Raw genomic sequence first — 19,168 nt, forward strand, 5'->3', positions numbered from 1 at the left:
TTTGTTTGTGACGCCACCTGTGATATTCAGTCAGGGGGGACCAGTTGCTGCTTAAAAGGGTCCTCTGGGGTGATGTTGTGGCAGCTAGGATGGAATAACTTCCCACAGGTGAAGTAGGTCCCCAGGCCTCCCGATGTATAGATGGAGATGGTGAGTGGTGCAGTAAGAAATGGAGGACACAGATTTGCAGTCTCTTTACCTGATTTACTGAAGACTTCAGGCAGCCACAGTCCAGGGCACCAGGTCACAGGTACACGCAGGGACCGGCCGGCTTGGAAGCGAGTTCAGAGTCCCCTTTACCAGGTGGAGTTAGAAGCCTTCCTACTAGCGCGGTGGTGTAGTCCTTTGCTGCCTTAGGCCTCACACAAAGTCCTCACTGTCTCTGTCCTCCTTAAAGGGTAGGACAATACCTACATGACAGGATCTCTATCACGGCTCGGGCTCTATGCATTACTGTGTCTCAGGTGTTAGGGCAGACAGGTGACGTGAAATCAGCTGCCCTGCCAGTTTCTGCTGTACCACATGGAGTCTGACACAACCTCGGCCTTCCGGCTATCAGTGTCTGCGCTCTGCAAGGAGGTAGCTCAATCGCAGCTATTCTCCCCAGTTGTTTCCTCTCCTTTGCCTCGCTCTCCTGCACGCTCACTACAATGTGTTCTTCTTTCTGTATTCTCTCTTTCTCCAGGAGCTGCACGGCCCATCCAGTCCTTCCGACACTCACTGTCTGACTGCTCTCTTCTCTGTCTCTCTGACAGACAGACTGACTTTCCCTCCAGACCAGAATATATATATAGGGAAGCCATCCATAAACTGGATTATAGCTCCCCCTTCTGGCCTGGAGCGTGAACATGTTGTATGCTTGTGTTTCCCTGATGAAAGAGATCTTACCTCCCTTCCAAGCGTGACATCACTCTCCCCATGAGGAAAACAATGCCATTGTAACAACCAGAACCCTGGGGTGTTACACATTATACTAAATGTACTATATTGGGAGTGCATTATACTATACATACTATATGAGGAGTGGATTATACTATATGTAATATATTGTGAGTGCATTATAGTATATGTACTATATGACTATGGGGAGTGCACTTTACTATATATACTATATGGGAATGCACTTTACTATATATACTATATTGGGAGTGCATTATACTACTTGTACTATATGGGGAGTGCACTTTACTATATGTACTATATTGGAAGTGCATAATACTATATGTACTGTATTGGGAGTGCATTATACTATATATATATATATATATATATATATATATATATACACACTATATGAGGAGTGCATTATACTATATGTACTATATTGGGAGTGCATTATACTATATATACACTATATGAGGAGTGCATTATACTATATGTACTATATTGGGAGTGCATTATACTATATACACTATATGAGGAGTATATGCTATATGGCAAGAGCATTATACTATATGTACTATATGGGGAGTGCATTATACTATATGTACTATATGAGGAGTATATACTATTGTCATGTCGGACGCTGTTCATACCAGGGCGTTCGACAGACAGCGGTAATTCTGCTTTTGTCCACTATGTGCTCAGTGGCGTCGGCTAGATTTTATCTAGCTGGTCTGGGGTTAATTTAGCTGGTGCTCGGATTGGAAGCTGGGCCATGCCCACTGCCTTTAAATAGTTCTCCTGAACATTGGGCGTCGCCGATTATAGCTTCTGTCTTGTGCTTGGTTATCTCGGTCTGGAGTGGTGAGCTAGGAGTTGGAGTATCGTTGCTGGTGGTGTATTTCCCTTTGTCTTATTTTTTCCTTCCTATATTTGTATTTATTTTGCCCTGTGCACTTATAGTGTATTCCTGAGTGACTGCGGCGTTTTGCATATTTTTCCGTTATCCTTGTCTGTGCTAACTGTGGGTATTGGTGTGTGGTCTCTTCACTGGGTGGTGGGTGGTGGTTTCAGCCTAGGGTTGAAACAGGAGACAGGGTGAGGATGGAGGCCCAGACATGCACACCATCAGTGTAAACTCTGGGAGAGGGTCAGTCAGGGTTTCCCTAGTCTGAGGGAAATCGCAGGGGCCTGGGTCATTAGCTCTTGCATACCTAGGTCTCCCGTGACAACTATATGGGGAGTGCATTATACTATATGTACTATATGGGGACTGCATTGTACTATATTGGAAGTGCATTATACCATATGTACTATATGAGAAGTATATACTATATTGGTAGTGCATTATACTATATGAACTACATGGGGAGTGCATTATACTATATGTACTATATGGAGAGTGCATTATACTATATGTACTATATTGGGAATGCATTATACTATATGTACTATATTGGGGGTGCATTATACTATATGTACTATATGGGGAGTGCATTATACTATATGTACTGTATTGGGAGTGCTTTATACTATATGTACTATATGGGGAGTGCATTATACTGTATGTACTATATGACAAGTACATTATACTATATGTACTGTATGGAGAGTACATTATACTATATGTACTATATGGGGAGTGCATTATACTGTATGTACTATATGAGGAGTACATTATACTATATGTACTTTATGGAGAGTACATTATACTATACAGTATGTACTATATGGGGAGTGCATTATACTATATGTACTATATGGGGAGTGCATTATACTATATGTACTATATGGTGAGTACATTATACTATATGTACTATATGGGGAGTGCATTATACTATATGTACTATATGGGGAGTGCATTATACTATACAGTATGTACTATATGGGGAGTGCATTATACTATATGTACTATATGGGGAGTGCATTATACTATATGTACTATATGGGGAGTATATTATACTATATGTACTTTATGGAGAGTACATTATACTATACAGTATGTACTATATGGGGAGTGCATTATACTATATGTACTATGTGGGGAGTGCATTATACTATATGTACTATATGGAGAATGTATTATACTCTATTGAGGATTATGGGGAGTGCATTATACTATATGGAGGACTATGGGGCAGACATGCCGCTGATAACATGATACTGGCTGGGGGCATTGACCTAATATTGATTGTTCTGTCCCCATCATTCTTCTTCAGCTGGAGTAAAGAGCCGGGAAACAAATGTCGAACGACCTCAATATTGTCGATCACACTCATTTAACGGCCTGAGATCAGCGCATGTAAATGCTACCAAAATGTTTCTGTGTGATGATGCAATATGTGAGCATTTGGGGCCCCATTTTAAACTTTTGCCCAGGGCCCCAATTTGTTTAAAACTGGCCCTGATAACATCTGTATACCACCTGAGATATGGCAGAACAGTGATACCAGCTGAGTATTTGGGTCGCCCTCTCCCCTATTGAAGCATCTATACTTTTCCTGGACTCTTCAGTAATCCAGAATATTCACACTCTGTTCTGTACCTGGCGCTGCAGGATTAGAGGAAGTGTCCGGTACACATAGACTCACACCTCATTATACAGCCGTATACACGTAGACTCACCTCATTATACAGCCGTACGCCTTATAGACAATCATTAATCCACAGAACACTCCACATTGTGAAAGGTCAGGAAATTATTGACTATATCTGAACTTGCGTCTCCTCATAAGAAGAAACTGACACATCAGGAAAGATTCCTGACAACTGACAACTGTGAACAGTATTCTGCCACTAAAGAAGTAAAAATATTGACAGATAAGTTTCTGAAAAAAGGATATAGTGAAGAAATGTTGAGGACATCTAAAGCAGAAGCATTGTCCAAACCCCGTCAGGAGCTTATTAATCCCACTTCTAAATTAAAGGATGTAATGGATTTTATTCCACTCATTACTCGGCATAGTGCAAACTCAAATATTTTACGCAATATAGTGAAAAAACATTGGTACGTACTTAAAGGTGACAACATTTTGGGGGAGACAATATCTAATCACCCTCGTTTCGTGTACAAAAAATGTCGCAATTTGGGCAGTCTAATTGCCCCTACTGTACAAAATAAATCCAGCTCTACATAATATTTTTTTCCGTGTCATAAATGTAATATGTGCAAACAAATTAAAACAATATTGCCTTGCGCAGGCGTGTACTCCGGAGGACAGAGAATGAACTTCAATCCAATATTGCGGCCAGCATGCAGCCAGCGGGTAAGGAAAGGGTGAATCAAACACCTCAAAACCCTGCACATATGACCCAAAATCGGTCCCGCCAAATTCAGGTGACAGGTTCCCTTTAAAACTATGTCCATTGTCCAGAGCAGAGACTAAATGGATTTTTTTGCTGGATACCATTATCCCCAGAGGATTAAACAGCGGGGTTGAACTATTTGGCTTTCAATAATGGACCCGATGGAGGGAAGATATATAAGGACTACTACTAGGGGGTAGGGACCATCCCTGAAGAAGGAGACAGAAATCTCCAAAACGCGTTGGTTGTTTGGTCCTTATCGCTATCCGTATCTCTCTCTCAGTCGTGTGCGCGGTCACGTTGCTCACTTGGTCACACAGGTCCTTCGGACGCGCTGTTCTCACCGCCCGCCTGTTTGGACGCTGCTATCTGAGGAGAAGCATGCTGCCACCAGCCGGGGCAGCTATTTACTGATATTTGAAACTTTCCTCCATCGTGAACTTCTTCTTACTGTGCATTACTTTCCCCCAGCGACTTCGGATTGGGGTAAGAACTATATTATTAGAACTATTTTTTATACAAGACTGCTCTTAGAGCTTTTTTCATCTGCTCCATTTGGCATTCATTGGGGATCCTTATTGAACTTTTTTTGTCATCCCACACTGACTTATACATCTTTTTCTTGGGGACAATTACCATCATTGGTCTTCCTTTATAGGAGCTTGAATCAGCGCGAATGATTGATATATGTGTCCCAGATTCGTGTATCTACTCATCTATTTAATATTCTGCCACTGCAGGAATGAGCCGCTGCCTCTGAGAGTTTAATGTTCCCCTGCAGAAGCTGCAACGTGTTCTTCCTAAAATGTCAATGTGTCAGTCCTAAAGGTTGTGACCGCGAGGTGCTGTACTGCACAAAATACACCTGAGCTGCTGCAGAACCTCATAAATCACCTCAGCCACTGCAGAACATCATAATACACCTCAACTGCTGCAGAACATCACAACACACTTCAGCTGCTGCAGAACCTCATAAATCACCTCAGCCACTGCAGAACCTCATATGAATATCAGCTGCTACAGAACATCATAATACACCTCAGCTGCTGCAGAACCTCATAATACAGCTCAGCTGCTGCAGAACCTCATAATACACCTCAGCTGCTGCTGAACCCCATAATACAGCTCAGCTGCTGCAGAACATCACAATACACCTCTGCAGCTGCAGAACATCATAATACACCTCAGCTGCTGCAGAACCTTATAATACAGCTCAGCTGCTGCAGAACCTCATAATACACCTCAGCTGCTACAGAACCTCATAACACAAATCAACTGCTGCAGAACCTCATAATACACCTCAGCTGCTGCAGAACCTCACAATACAGCTCAGCTGCTGCAGAACATTATCACATACCACAGCTGCTGCAGAACCTCATAATACACAACACCTTCTGCATAACATCATAATACAGCTCAGCTGCTGCAGAACCTCATAATACACCTCAGCTGCTGCTGAACCCCATAATACAGCTCAGCTGCTGCAGAACATCACAATACACCTCTGCAGCTGCAGAACATCATAATACACCTCAGCTGCTGCAGAACCTTATAATACAGCTCAGCTGCTGCAGAACCTCATAATACACCTCAGCTGCTACAGAACCTCATAACACAAATCAACTGCTGCAGAACCTCATAATACACCTCAGCTGCTGCAGAACCTCACAATACAGCTCAGCTGCTGCAGAACATTATCACATACCACAGCTGCTGCAGAACCTCATAATACACAACACCTTCTGCATAACATCATAATACACCTCAGTTGCTGCAAACCTCATTACATATCTTAGCTGCTGCAGAACCTCACAATACACCTCAGCTGCTGCAGAACCTCATAAATCACCTAGCCACTGCAGAACCTCATATGAATATCAGCTGCTGCAGAACATCATAATACACCTCAGCTGCTGCAGAACCCCATAATACAGCTCAGCTGCTGCAGAACCTCATAATACAGCTCAGCTGCTGCAGACCATCATCACATACCACAGCTGCTGCAGAACCTCATAATACACCACAGCTTCTGCATAACATCATAATACACCTCAGCTGCTGCAGAACCTCATAATATACCTCAGCTGCTGCAGAACCTCATAATACACATCAACTACTGCAGAACCTCATTATACACCTGAGCTGCTGCGGAACCTCATCAGTGACTGCTCATTCTTTATGATTTCCAGTAGAGGCAGAATTCACCCAATAACATTTCCATTTTCTAAATTCATTCACAGCGCAGTCCCCTGTGGAGCACATCTACAGCTACAACTATTTCTGTATTGTGGCAATTTGCAAGGTTTTTTTATCATTTTATATATAACTAGCTGTACTACCCGGCTTCGCCCGGGTTAATGACTGCTGTTAGCAAAATAGAATGTGTTAACAAAAATTTATTCTGCACACAAAAACCACAAAACAAATAGATAGAAATGTAATTATTAAAAGGCAAAAACTAAGCAAATAGAAGCATTTCACAACATATATTAGCTTTGTTATACTGAGAATGTCTTTGTTGCCTATATTAACCAATCAGAGCTCAGGTTAATTAACTGTAGCAAAATAGAAGCTGAGCTGTGATTGGTTGCTATTGGCAGCCTGATAAATCCCCAGCCAACAGGAAGCCCTCCCCCCTGGCAGTATATATTAGCTCACACATACACATAATAGACAGGTCATGTGACTGACAGCTGCCGTATTTCCTATATGGTACATTTGTTGCTCTTGTAGTTTGCTTATTAATCAGATTTTTATTTTTGAAGGACAATACCAGACTTGTGTGTGTTTTAGGGCGAGTTTTATGTGTCAAGTTGTGTGTGTTGAGTTGCGTGTGGCGACATGCATGTAGCGACTTTTGTGAGATGAGTTTTGTGTGGCGACATGCGTGTAGCAACATTTTGTGTGTTGAGTTGCATGTGACAGGTTAGTGTAGCAAGTTGTGTGCAGCAAGATTTGTGCATGGCGAGTTTTGCGCGTGGCGAGTTTTATGTGTGGTGCATTTTGAGTATGTGCAAGTTTTGTGTGAGGCAACTTTTGCATGTGGTGCAACTTTTGTACATGTGGCAATTTTTCTGTGTGTGCAAGTTTTGCATGAGGTGAGTTTTCCATGAGGTGAGTTTTGCACGTGTGGCGAGTTTTGCGTGAGCCTAGTTTTGCATATGGCGAGTTTTGCATGTAGCGAGTTTTGAGTGGTGACTTTTGTGTTTCGACTTTTATGTGGCGAGGTTGGTGTGTGTGTGTGGTGAAATGTGTGCTGAGGGTGGTATATGTGTTCAAGCACGTGGTAGTGTGTGGCGCATTTTGTGTTTGTGTTCATATCCCCGTGTGTGGTGAGTATCCCATGTCGGGGCCCCACCTTAGCAACTGTACGGTATATACTCTTTGTCGCCATCGCTCTCATTCTTTAAGTCCTCATTGTTCACATCTGGCAGCTGTCAATTTTCCTCCAACACTTTTCCCTTCACTTTTTCCCCATTATGTAGATAGGAGCAAAATTGTTTGGTGAATTGGAACGCGCGGGGTTAAAATTTCACCTCACAACATAGCCTATGACGCTCTCGGGGTCCAGACGTGTGACTGTGCAAAATTTTGTGGCTGTAGCTGCGACGGTACAGATGCCAATCCCGGACATACACACATACATACATACACACATTCAGCTTTATATATTAGATATACCTGTATGTAATCTCCTGTATATAGTATATACCTGTGTGTCATCTCACCTATATATAGTATATATCTGTGTGTCATCTCCTGTATATAGTATATACCTGTATGTCATCTCCTCCTATACATAGCATATACCTGTGTCATCTCCTCCTGTATATACTATATACCTGTAGGTAATCTGCTCCTGTATATAGTATATACCTGTGTGTCATCTCCTCCTGTATATAGTATATACCTGTATGTCATCTCCTCCTGTATGTAGTATGTACCTGTATGTCATCTCCTCCTCTATATAGTATATACCTGTGTGTCATCTCTCCTGTATATAGTATATATCTGTGTGTCATCTCCTCCTGTATATAGTATATACCTGTGTGTCATCTCCCCTGTAAATAGTATATACCTGTGTGTCATCTCCTGTATATAGTATATAGCTGTATGCCATCTCCTCCTGTATTAGCCCTCGTTCACACGTTATTTGGTCAGTATTTTTACCTCAGTATTTGTAAGCTAAAATGGCAGCCTGATAAATCCCCAGCCAACAGTAAGCCCACCCCCTGGCAGTATATATTAGCTCACACATACACATAATAGACTGGTCATGTGACTGACAGCTGCCGGATTCCTATATGGTACATTTGTTGCTCTTGTAGTTTGTCTGCTTATTAATCAGATTTTTATTTTTGAAGGATACCAGACTTGTGTGTGTTTTAGGGCGAGTTTCGTGTGTCAAGTTGTGTGTGTTGAGTTGCGTGTGGCGACATGCATGTAGGGACTTTTGTGAGATGAGTTTTGTGTGGCGACATGCGTGTAGCAACTTTTTGTGTGTCGAGTTGCATGTGACAGGTTAGTGTAGCAAGTTGTGTGCAGCAAGTTTTGCGCATGGCGAGTTTTGCGCGTGGCGAGTTTTATGTGTGGTGCCTTTTGAGTATGTGCAAGTTTTGTGTGAGGCAACTTTTGCATGTGTTGCAACTTTTGTGCATGTGGCAATTTTTCTGCGTGTGGCAATTTTTCTGCGTGTGCAAGTTTTGCGTGTGGCGAGTTTTGCACGTGTGGCGAGTTTTGCATGTGGAGAGTTTTGCGCGTGGCGAGTTTTGAGCGGCGACTTTTGTGTTTCTACTTTTATGTGGCGAGGTTGGTGTATGTGTGGTGAAATGTGCACTGAGGGTGGTATATGTGTTCGAGCACGTGGTAGTGTGTGGCGCATTTTGTGTGTGTGTTCATATCCCCGTGGTGGTGTGATTATCCCATGTTGGGGCCCCACCTTAGCAACTGTACAGTATATACTCTTTGGTGCCATCGCTGTCATTCTTTAAGTCCCCCTTGTTCACATCTGGCAGCTGTTAATTTGCCTCCAACACTTTTCCTTTCATTTTTTCCCCATTATGTAGATAGGGGCAAAATTGTTTGGTGACTTGGAAAGCGCGGGGTTAAAATTTCACCTCACAATATAGCTTTGACGCTCTCAGGGTCCAGACGTGTGACTGTGCAAAATTTTGTGCCTGTAGCTGCGACGCCTCCAACACTTTTCCTTTCACTTTTTCCCCATTATGTAGATAGGGGCAAAATTGTTTGGTGAATTGGAAAGCGCGGGGTTAAAATTTCACCTCACAACATAGCCTATGACGCTCTCGGGGTCCAGACGTGTGACTGTGCAAAATTTTGTGGCTGTAGCTGCTACGGTTCAGATGCCAATCCCGGACATACATACATACATACATACATACACACACACACACATTCAGCTTTATATATTAGATTATGTTGCCAAAATTATTGATAAAATCTGCATTTTGCTGAACCTGGCCATAGCTTTCCTGATGCAAACACATCCCATCAATTAGAAGCATCAACATTTACCATTTTTTTACAACTTTGCCCATATGTTTAATAAAACTTTTTGACTTCAAATTCTGCACTTTTTTTTAATGATTTTAAACATTGTAAATATTTATGTGCAACATATGTAAATATCTAGTAATGTAACGATTTGTATCGCTGTGCGTGGCAGACAGGACATGCTGTCAGTGTGCACACTGTGCAGGGAGGGGGCAGCCTGGCACTGTGCAGGGAGGACATGCTGTCAGTGTGCAGGGAGGGGGCAGCCTGCCACTGTGCAGGGAGGACATGCTGTCAGTGTGCAGGGAGGACATGCTGTCAGGGTGCAGGGAGGGGGCAGCCTGGCACTGTGCAGTGAGGACATGCTGTCAGTGTGCAGGGAGGACATGCTGTCAGTGTGCAGGGAGGGGGCAGCCTGGCACTGTGCAGGGAGGACATGCTGTCAGTGTGCAGGGAGGGGGCAGCCTGGCACTGTGCAGGGACGACATGCTGTCAGTGTGCAGGGAGGACATGCCGTCAGTGTGCAGGGAGGGGCAGCCTGGCACTGCGCAGGGACGACATGCTGTCAGTGTGCAGGGAGCACATGCTGTCAGTGTGCAGGGAGGACATGCTGTCAGTGTGCAGGGAGGGGGCAGCCTGTCAGTGTGCAGGGAGGACATGCTGTCAGTGTGCAGGGAGGGGGCAGCCTGTTAGTGTGCAGGGAGGACATGCTGTCAGTGTGCAGGGAGTGGGCAGCCTGGCACTGTGCAGGGAGGACATGCTGTCAGTGTGCAGGGAGGGGGCAGCCTGGCACTGTGCAGGGAGGACATGCTGTCAGTGTGCAGGGAGGGGGCAGCCTGGCACTGTGCAGGGAGGACATGCTGTCAGTGTGCAGGGAGGGGGCAGCCTGGCACTGTGCAGGGCGAACATGCTGTCAGTGTGCAGGGAGGGGGCAGCCTGGCACTGTGCAGGGCGAACATGCTGTCAGTGTGCAGGGAGGGGGCAGCCTGGCACTGTGCAGGGAGGACATGCTGTCAGTGTGCAGGGAGGGGGCAGCCTGGCACTGTGCAGGGAGGACATACTGTCAGTGTGCAGGGAGGGGGCAGCCTGGCACTGTGCAGGAAGGACATGCTGTCAGTGTGCAGGGAGGGGGCAGCCTGGCACTGTGCAGGGAGGACATGCTGTCAGTGTGCAGGGAGGGGGCAGCCTGGAACTGTGCAGGGAGGACATGCTGTCAGTGTGCAGGGAGGGGGCAGCCTGGCACTGTGCAGGGAGGACATGCTGTCAGTGTGCAGGGAGGGGGCAGCCTGTTAGTGTGCAGGGAGGACATGCTGTCAGTGTGCAGGGAGGGGGCAGCCTGGCACTGTGCAGGGCGGACATGCTGTCAGTGTGCAGGGAGTGGGCAGCCTGGCACTGTGCAGGGAGGACATTCTGTCAGTGTGCAGGGAGGGGGCAGCCTGGCACTGTGCAGGGAGGACATTCTGTCAGTGTGCAGGGAGGGGGCAGCCTGGCACTGTGCAGGGAGGACATGCTGTCAGTGTGCAGGGAGGGGGCAGCCTGGCACTGTGCAGAGAGGACATGCTGTCAGTGTGCAGGGAGGGGGCAGCCTGGCACTGTGCAGGGCGAACATGCTGTCAGTGTGCAGGGAGGGGGCAGCCTGGCACTGTGCAGGGAGGACATGCTGTCAGTGTGCAGGGAGGGGGCAGCCTGGCACTGTGCAGGGCGGACATGCTGTCAGTGTGCAGGGAGGGGGCAGCCTGGCACTGTGCAGGGCGGACATGCTGTCAGTGTGCAGGGAGTGGGCAGCCTGGCACTGTGCAGGGAGGACATGCTGTCAGTGTGCAGGGAGGGGGCAGCCTGGCACTGTGCAGGGCGAACATGCTGTCAGTGTGCAGGGAGGGGGCAGCCTGGCACTGTGCAGGGAGGACATGCTGTCAGTGTGCAGGGAGGGGGCAGCCTGGCACTGTGCAGGGCGGACATGCTGTCAGTGTGCAGGGAGTGGGCAGCCTGGCACTGTGCAGGGAGGACATTCTGTCAGTGTGCAGGGAGGGGGCAGCCTGGCACTGTGCAGGGAGGACATTCTGTCAGTGTGCAGGGAGGGGGCAGCCTGGCACTGTGCAGAGAGGACATGCTGTCAGTGTGCAGGGAGGGGGCAGCCTGGCACTGTGCAGAGAGGACATGCTGTCAGTGTGCAGGGAGGGGGCAGCCTGGCACTGTGCAGGGAGGACATGCTGTCAGTGTGCAGGGAGGGGGCAGCCTGGCACTGTGCAGGGAGGACATGCTGTCAGTGTGCAGGGAGGGGGCAGCCTGGCACTGTGCAGGGCGAACATGCTGTCAGTGTGCAGGGAGGGGGCAGCCTGGCACTGTGCAGGGAGGACATGCTGTCAGTGTGCAGGGAGGGGGCAGCCTGGCACTGTGCAGGGAGGACATGCTGTCAGTGTGCAGGGAGGGGGCAGCCTGGCACTGTGCAGGGAGGACATGCTGTCAGTGTGCAGGGAGGGGGCAGCCTGGCACTGTGCAGGGCGAACATGCTGTCAGTGTGCAGGGAGGGGGCAGCCTGGCACTGTGCAGGGAGGACATGCTGTCAGTGTGCAGGGAGGGGGCAGCCTGGCACTGTGCAGGGAGGACATGCTGTGAGTGTGCAGGGAGGGGGCAGCCTGGCACTGTGCAGGGAGGACATGCTGTCAGTGTGCAGGGAGGGGGCAGCCTGGCACTGTGCAGGGCGAACATGCTGTCAGTGTGCAGGGAGGGGGCAGCCTGGCACTGTGCAGGGAGGACATGCTGTCAGTGTGCAGGGAGGGGGCAGCCTGGCACTGTGCAGGGAGGACATGCTGTCAGTGTGCAGGGAGGGGGCAGCCTGGCACTGTGCAGGGAGGACATGCTGTCAGTGTGCAGGGAGGGGGCAGCCTGGCACTGTGCAGGGAGGACATGCTGTCAGTGCGCAGGGAGGGGGCAGCCTGGCACTGTGCAGGGACGACATGCTGTCAGTGCACAGGGAGGGGGCAGCCTGGCACTGTGCAGGGAGGACATGCTGTGAGTGCGCAGGGAGGGGGCAGCCTGGCACTGTGCAGGGAGGACATGCTGTCAGTGCGCAGGGAGGGGGCAGCCTGGCACTGTGCAGGGAGGACATGCTGTCAGTGTGCAGGGAGGGGGCAGCCTGGCACTGTGCAGGAAGGACATGCTGTCAGTGTGCAGGGAGGGGGCAGCCTGGCACTGTGCAGGGAGGACATGCTGTGAGTGTGCAGGGAGGGGGCAGCCTGGCACTGTGCAGGGAGGACATGCTGTGAGTGTGCAGGGAGGGGGCAGCCTGGCACTGTGCAGGGAGGACATGCTGTGAGTGTGCAGGGAGGGGGCAGCCTGGCACTGTGCAGGGAGGACATGCTGTCAGTGTGCAGGGAGGGGGCAGCCTGGCACTGTGCAGGGAGGACATGCTGTCAGTGTGCAGGGAGGGGGCAGCCTGGCACTGTGCAGGGCGAACATGCTGTCAGTGTGCAGGGAGGGGGCAGCCTGGCACTGTGCAGGGAGGCCATGCTGTCAGTGTGCAGGGAGGGGGCAGCCTGGCACTGTGCAGGGAGGACATGCTGTCAGTGTGCAGGGAGTGGGCAGCCTGGCACTGTGCAGGGAGGACATGCTGTCAGTGTGCAGGGAGGGGGCAGCCTGGCACTGTGCAGGGAGGACATGCTGTCAGTGTGCAGGGAGGGGGCAGCCTGGCACTGTGCAGGGCGAACATGCTGTCAGTGTGCAGGGAGGGGGCAGCCTGGCACTGTGCAGGGAGGCCATGCTGTCAGTGTGCAGGGAGGGGGCAGCCTGGCACTGTGCAGGGAGGACATGCTGTCAGTGTGCAGGGAGGCCATGCTGTCAGTGTGCAGGGAGGCCATGCTGTCAGTGTGCACACTGTGCAGGGAGGGGCAGCCTGGCACTGCTCTCTGGGTGCACACAGCCCTCCCCTGGGCCACTCCTCTGCTCCTCTCCAGCTCTGGGCTATTTCTGGCTGTCAGTGTGAACTGATCACTGACACATGAGGATACAGTATCCAGCTGGGGACTTGTTGCTCTCTGATCATGACTGCTCCCTCTCCTGCGAACAATTCAGGTCTTCTACTGATCTCCAAACCTGAAGATGCCTCCTAAATCTCACCTAGTCAGGGGCTAATTTACTGCAAAGGCTCTAGTGGATTTATTTTTATTTTTATTTAATTTGATTTTTTAAATTAATTTCTCATTTTTTATTTTTTATTTTATTATTTTTTGCTTTACTACAAAAAAAATCGAAAAAAAGACTGTAAATTTGACCCAAAATGTCCGATAGCACTCCTAATGGAGAGAAGGACCCAGAAATTGAACTCTTTGTAAAGGTAAGTCCTTACTGGCTCCAAGAATGCCCAACAGTCTCTTATTTTAGTGGGCCAGGCACTTTTTATTTTATTTTATTTTTTTTGTGTTGTGTTTGGTTTTGTTGTTCTTTTGTATGCGCGGAGTTCTTGTTTCTAGACTTGTTAGGAATTTTAATTATAAGTTAGACCTGACCGTCTTGGCTGAGACAATGGGAGATGGGGGGCAGCTACTGTTTTCAGGTGCCCTGCATACACTGTACGTTGTTTTTTTTTATATCATTTTTTGGCCTTACACATGTTTCAATATTTTTTTATTTGGCTCCTGAATTAGTATTTTATTTTGCTTTAAAGAATTATTATTATCATCATTTTTTAGATATAATATCATCACAAAATAATATAATGTAATATAATAATAATTACCATTATTATTATTATTATTATTAATAATAATAATAATAATAATAAGTAATAAAGTAGTAATAATGTCAATAATTACAATTTATATTATCATTATTATAAATTAGAACTCTAAATATAATATTAATAATAAAAAAATAAAATTAATACCAAGTATTTGTGCTATTATTTGTATTACCAATATTATTAGTATTATTACATTGCCATATTAATCGTGCTTTTTATTGTCATTATCTTTTCATTTTATTTTTGCATTAATATTTTTTGTTCTCAATAAAAGTTATAATAATTATGAAAATTATTATTAAAAATAATAATAGCACAAAATGATATAATAGCCTAATGTAATAATTCGTATTAATTATTATTATTAACAAATAATGAATTAATGCAATAATGCTAAAAATAGTTATGATAACAAATATATATCACAACTAATATGATAATGTAATAATACTAATAAAAAATGATAGCACAAATAATACAATACTGTTCTGTTACATCTACTGTTACAATCACTATTATTACAAATAACAATCTAATAGTTTATATCAGTGATGACATTATTATTATTATTATTATTATTATTATTATTATTATTAAGTTCCTTTATGCTTACGCCAATAGGATTTTAATAGATGCCAAAATAGCAACATTCTTATATAAAGGAGGGTTGTTCCCACTCTTAATTTATCAATTATCCGTCTATATGTTAAACTGTGAATTAATTAAGACTTAAATTCTTATCGTCCGGCATCCAATAATCCAGAAAGTCTGATAGTCCGGTAATCCGTTGTTCTGACGCCTATTATTACGAGAACTGTGCCAATGTTGTGGATTGGCAGCCAAGCGTGCACACTGCCATCTTTGTGATCTGTGGAGGTCCAACCAGGAGGACATCCAGCAATCAGCAACTTGTCACCTCCCCTGTGGGACAACCCTAATTATGTGGTCAGAATCGTCTCGTGACCGTATCAGTGCTGTCTGCCCCTGCTGTTCGGAGGGCAGTGATGAAACGTCTCCTATGAAACGTGTGCGGTCAGGTTATCCCAGGCAGAAACAAGTCATGTAGAGCAAATGGCATCATGTGACTGTCCTGTCAAATCTCCCTGCTTAAGTCACTGCTTTGGTAGAAATGTGGCACTTGCATTTTCTTTGGTCCCCGGTCACCCATATTCGTGCGAAATTTCATAATCTCACAAAGTTACTGCAAAATATGAATTAAGTGTGACTTTTGTCGCAGGTGAGGTTGGACGGGTTGGTTTTTGGACAGGTATAAGAGCTTCAAGTGCAGAGGGGTAACTTTAAGGATCCTTCCCTGTCCCTAATGCTAGGGGCATCCTAGCTCTCCCTGCTACTTCTGATGGTGAAGATGCCAGGGCCACGTTCCTTGCCTGAATCCACCCTCAGTCTGTACCCTTCCCCCACCCAGGGAAGAGGGGAGTAGTAGTGTACCGTAATACACCAACCAGACTAACAAGGTAATATGAATAGGGATAAAGAAAAATACCAACTATACAATACACTCACAGAAACAACAGACTTATACACCGGGGAGTGGAGCATGGGGTGAAGCCAAACTAGGAGAAGAAAGGAAAATATCGCACACTCAAAACCTAGCAACAGTCACTGATAAAACCACCAATAATAACCAACAACCTCCAGCCATGCAGCACAAGCTAACTCTGACAATGAGTGCTAGCCAGGGCCCACTCTATGTAAGAGTGGCTAACAGTGAACAGCTGAGAGCCTTAATGTAGGAAAGCTTCCAGGAGCTCTGAACTGAGCATATTAACCCCTGCACTGCTAAAAGAAACTTACACTGTTTAACATGAAGGTGAGGTGCTTCTAATTTAGTGCAGGAGTAGGAGAAATCAGACGCTGCGGTCCCCTACAGTTACTCCTCTGCTTCCAAGTCCGCTCATACTGTTTGGGTTCATTTTAGAATGGTCCAGATATGCCTGTAATGGTGCCATTATACATAGGCTAATTACTTTTTTTTTGAGGGGAGTGAGAAATTTTCATGATTGGTAGCTAAACCCCTGGGGTTCTTTTCTTGTCCAAGTGAGTCTCGTGATTTCCACTATGGCATTTGATTCCCAGCTTGGATGCATTTTGCCTTATTTTTTGGCTTTGTAGGAGTTCATACTCCAATGTTAATGGGATTTTCCACTCCTGGGAATCTTAGAGATCTGTAGTGATCGGTGGCGATTTCCAGTAGTAAGGGTTTCCCAACAGTGCCGCCACAGGAGAAATTAGGTATTACACCGTTCAAATTCACATTTACTGGGTATATAATGGATGGATGTGCTGGGTCCTCCGCATCAAGGGATGCCCTTTGTGGGTCTCGGTAATGGATGAGAGTCCTGAACAGGATTTACCGTGCTCAATTGTAATTAAGCGCCACCCAAAGGTGGAAAAAAACATTAAACAATTGGTCTGTGTAATGCACATCAGGTGCTCTTAGTATTCGTTTACCTTTCTGGGTAATAGATGAGAGGGTCCTGTTTCCACTTCTCTCCATTTGCTTTATTAACCACCGTTATTAAAATATTTCTCCTAAACTTAATAACTCCTTTAAAATCCCCCCCCATTTTATAATATTATAAAAAGAAGTTCTGGATTGGTGTGATTTGGAAGCCACATGATGCTCAGTTTACTATAAAGAGCCGATGATTTTTCTGGTGCCCTTTGCAACTGCCCAGTTTGCCTGTTTGCCGGAGTTCTCCGCTGAGGCTCTAGAATGATCTCCATCCACAGATACAGGAATACAGAACAAAACAGTAATAATAACACATAACATGATTTCATGGCAAAAAATATGTGAGTATTACTGGTTCTCCTCCATCATGTGCCCTGGACGGTGGGATTTGCGCTCCCTTAGGCTTCAGGGCCCTGAATTGACTGTATCCTCTGCACCTCCTATAAGCCTCCCCTGTTGACCACTGGGCCTGCAAAATAATGGGCAGGAGAATCGATTTAGACACTTGAATCCTCTCTACACTGAGGCTAATAATATCCGGTGACTTTTCCAGATCACGCTCATTACTCACGGTCCTGTACCTTGTGCACTATGTCTGAACCAACAACAGGAAACACTGCAGCTCCACACGTTATGCAGGTGCGGAGATCAACTCCAGACCGGCAGGGGAACATGACCGTGTCTGCAGCCAAATTTCTGTATTTGCATGAATCATGGAGAGATATTTCATATCCCTGTTGACATACAGTACAGACCAAAAGTTTGGACACACGTTCTCATTTAAAGATTTTTCTGTATTTTCATGACTATGAAAATTGTAAATTCACACTGAAGGCATCAAAACTATGAATTAACACATGTGGAATTATATACTTAACAAAAAAGTGTGAAACAACTGAAATTATGTCTTATATTCTAGGTTCTTCAAAGTAGCCACCTTTTGCTTTGATGACTGCTTTGCACACTCTTGGCATTCTCTTGATGAGCTTCAAGAGGTAGTCACCAGGAATCGTTTTCACTTCACAGGTGTGCCCTGTCAGGTTTAATAAGTGGGATTTCTTGCCTTATAAATGGGGTTGGGACCGTCAGTTGTGTTGAGCAGAAGTCTGGTGGATACACAGCTGATAGTCCTACTGAATAGACTGTTAGAATTTGTATTATGGCAAGAAAAAAGCAGCTAAGTAAAGAAAAACGAGTGGCCATCATTACTTTAAGAAATGAAGGTCAGTCAGTCCGAAAAATTGGGAAAACTTTGAAAGTGTCCCCAAGTGCAGTGGCAAAAACCATCAAGCGCTACAAAGAAACTGGCTCACATGAGGACCGCCCCAGGAAAGGAAGACCAAGAGTCACCTCTGCTTCTGAGGATAAGTTTATCTGAGTGACCAGCCTCAGAAATCGCAGGTTAACAGCAGCTCAGATTAGAGACCAGGTCAATGCCACACAGAGTTCTAGCAGCAGACACATATCTACAACAACTGTTAAGAGGAGACTTTGTGCAGCAGGCCTTCATGGTAAAATAGCTGCTAGGAAACCACTGCTAAGGACAGGCAACAAGCAGAAGAGACTTGTTTGGCCTAAAGAACACAAGGAATGGACATTAGACCAGTGGAAATCTGTGCTTTGGTCTGATGAGTCCAAATTTGAGATCTTTGGTTCCAACCACCGTGTCTTTGTGCGACGCAGAAAAGGTGAACGGATGGACTCTACATGCCTGGTTCCCACCATGAAGCATGGAGGAGGAGGTGTGATGGTGTGGGGGGGCTTTGCTGGTGACACTGTTGGGGATTTATTCAAAATTGAAGGCATACTGAACCAGCATGGCTACCACAGCATCTTGCAGCGGCATGCTATTCCATCCGGTTTGCGTTTAGTTGGACCATCATTTATTTTTCAGCAGGACAATGACCCCAAACACACCTCCAGGCTGTGTAAGGGCTATTTGACCAAGAAGGAGAGTGATGGGGTGCTACGCCAGATGACCTGGCCTCCACAGTCACCAGACCTGAACCCAATCGAGATGGTTTGGAGTGAGCTGGACCGCAGAGTAAAGGCAAAAGGGCCAACAAGTGCTAAGCATCTCTGGGAACTCCTTCAAGATTGTTGGAAGAAAATTCCCGGTGACTAACTCTTGAAGCTCATCAAGAGAATGCCAAGAGTGTGCAAAGCAGTCATCAAAGCAAAAGGTGGCTACTTTGAAGAACCTAGAATATAGGTCTGTACTGTAGTTATAGGTGTCACTTGTAATGAGACCC

The 19,168-nt window shown here is 46.0% G+C and overlaps 1 protein-coding gene across 2 annotated transcripts in view; it reads left to right on the forward strand.

The window, feature by feature from the left end:
• Window positions 1-19,168, forward strand: part of CLIC5 (chloride intracellular channel 5) — a 194,135-nt gene that overhangs the window by 84,095 nt on the left and 90,872 nt on the right. Inside the window, exon 1 of one of the 2 annotated variants that reach the window (XM_077291571.1) lies at window positions 13,543-14,035. The exons of the other annotated variant lie outside the window; for it this stretch is intronic. Within the exon in view, the coding sequence (XP_077147686.1) occupies window positions 13,979-14,035 (57 nt within the window). The 5' untranslated portion in view covers window positions 13,543-13,978. Of the gene's footprint in view, window positions 1-13,542; window positions 14,036-19,168 lie in introns of those variants that run through there. 2 annotated transcript variants of the gene reach the window in all.

This window comes from Ranitomeya variabilis, chromosome 2 (assembly GCF_051348905.1).
Source record: "Ranitomeya variabilis isolate aRanVar5 chromosome 2, aRanVar5.hap1, whole genome shotgun sequence".
Taxonomy (NCBI): domain Eukaryota; kingdom Metazoa; phylum Chordata; class Amphibia; order Anura; family Dendrobatidae; genus Ranitomeya; species Ranitomeya variabilis.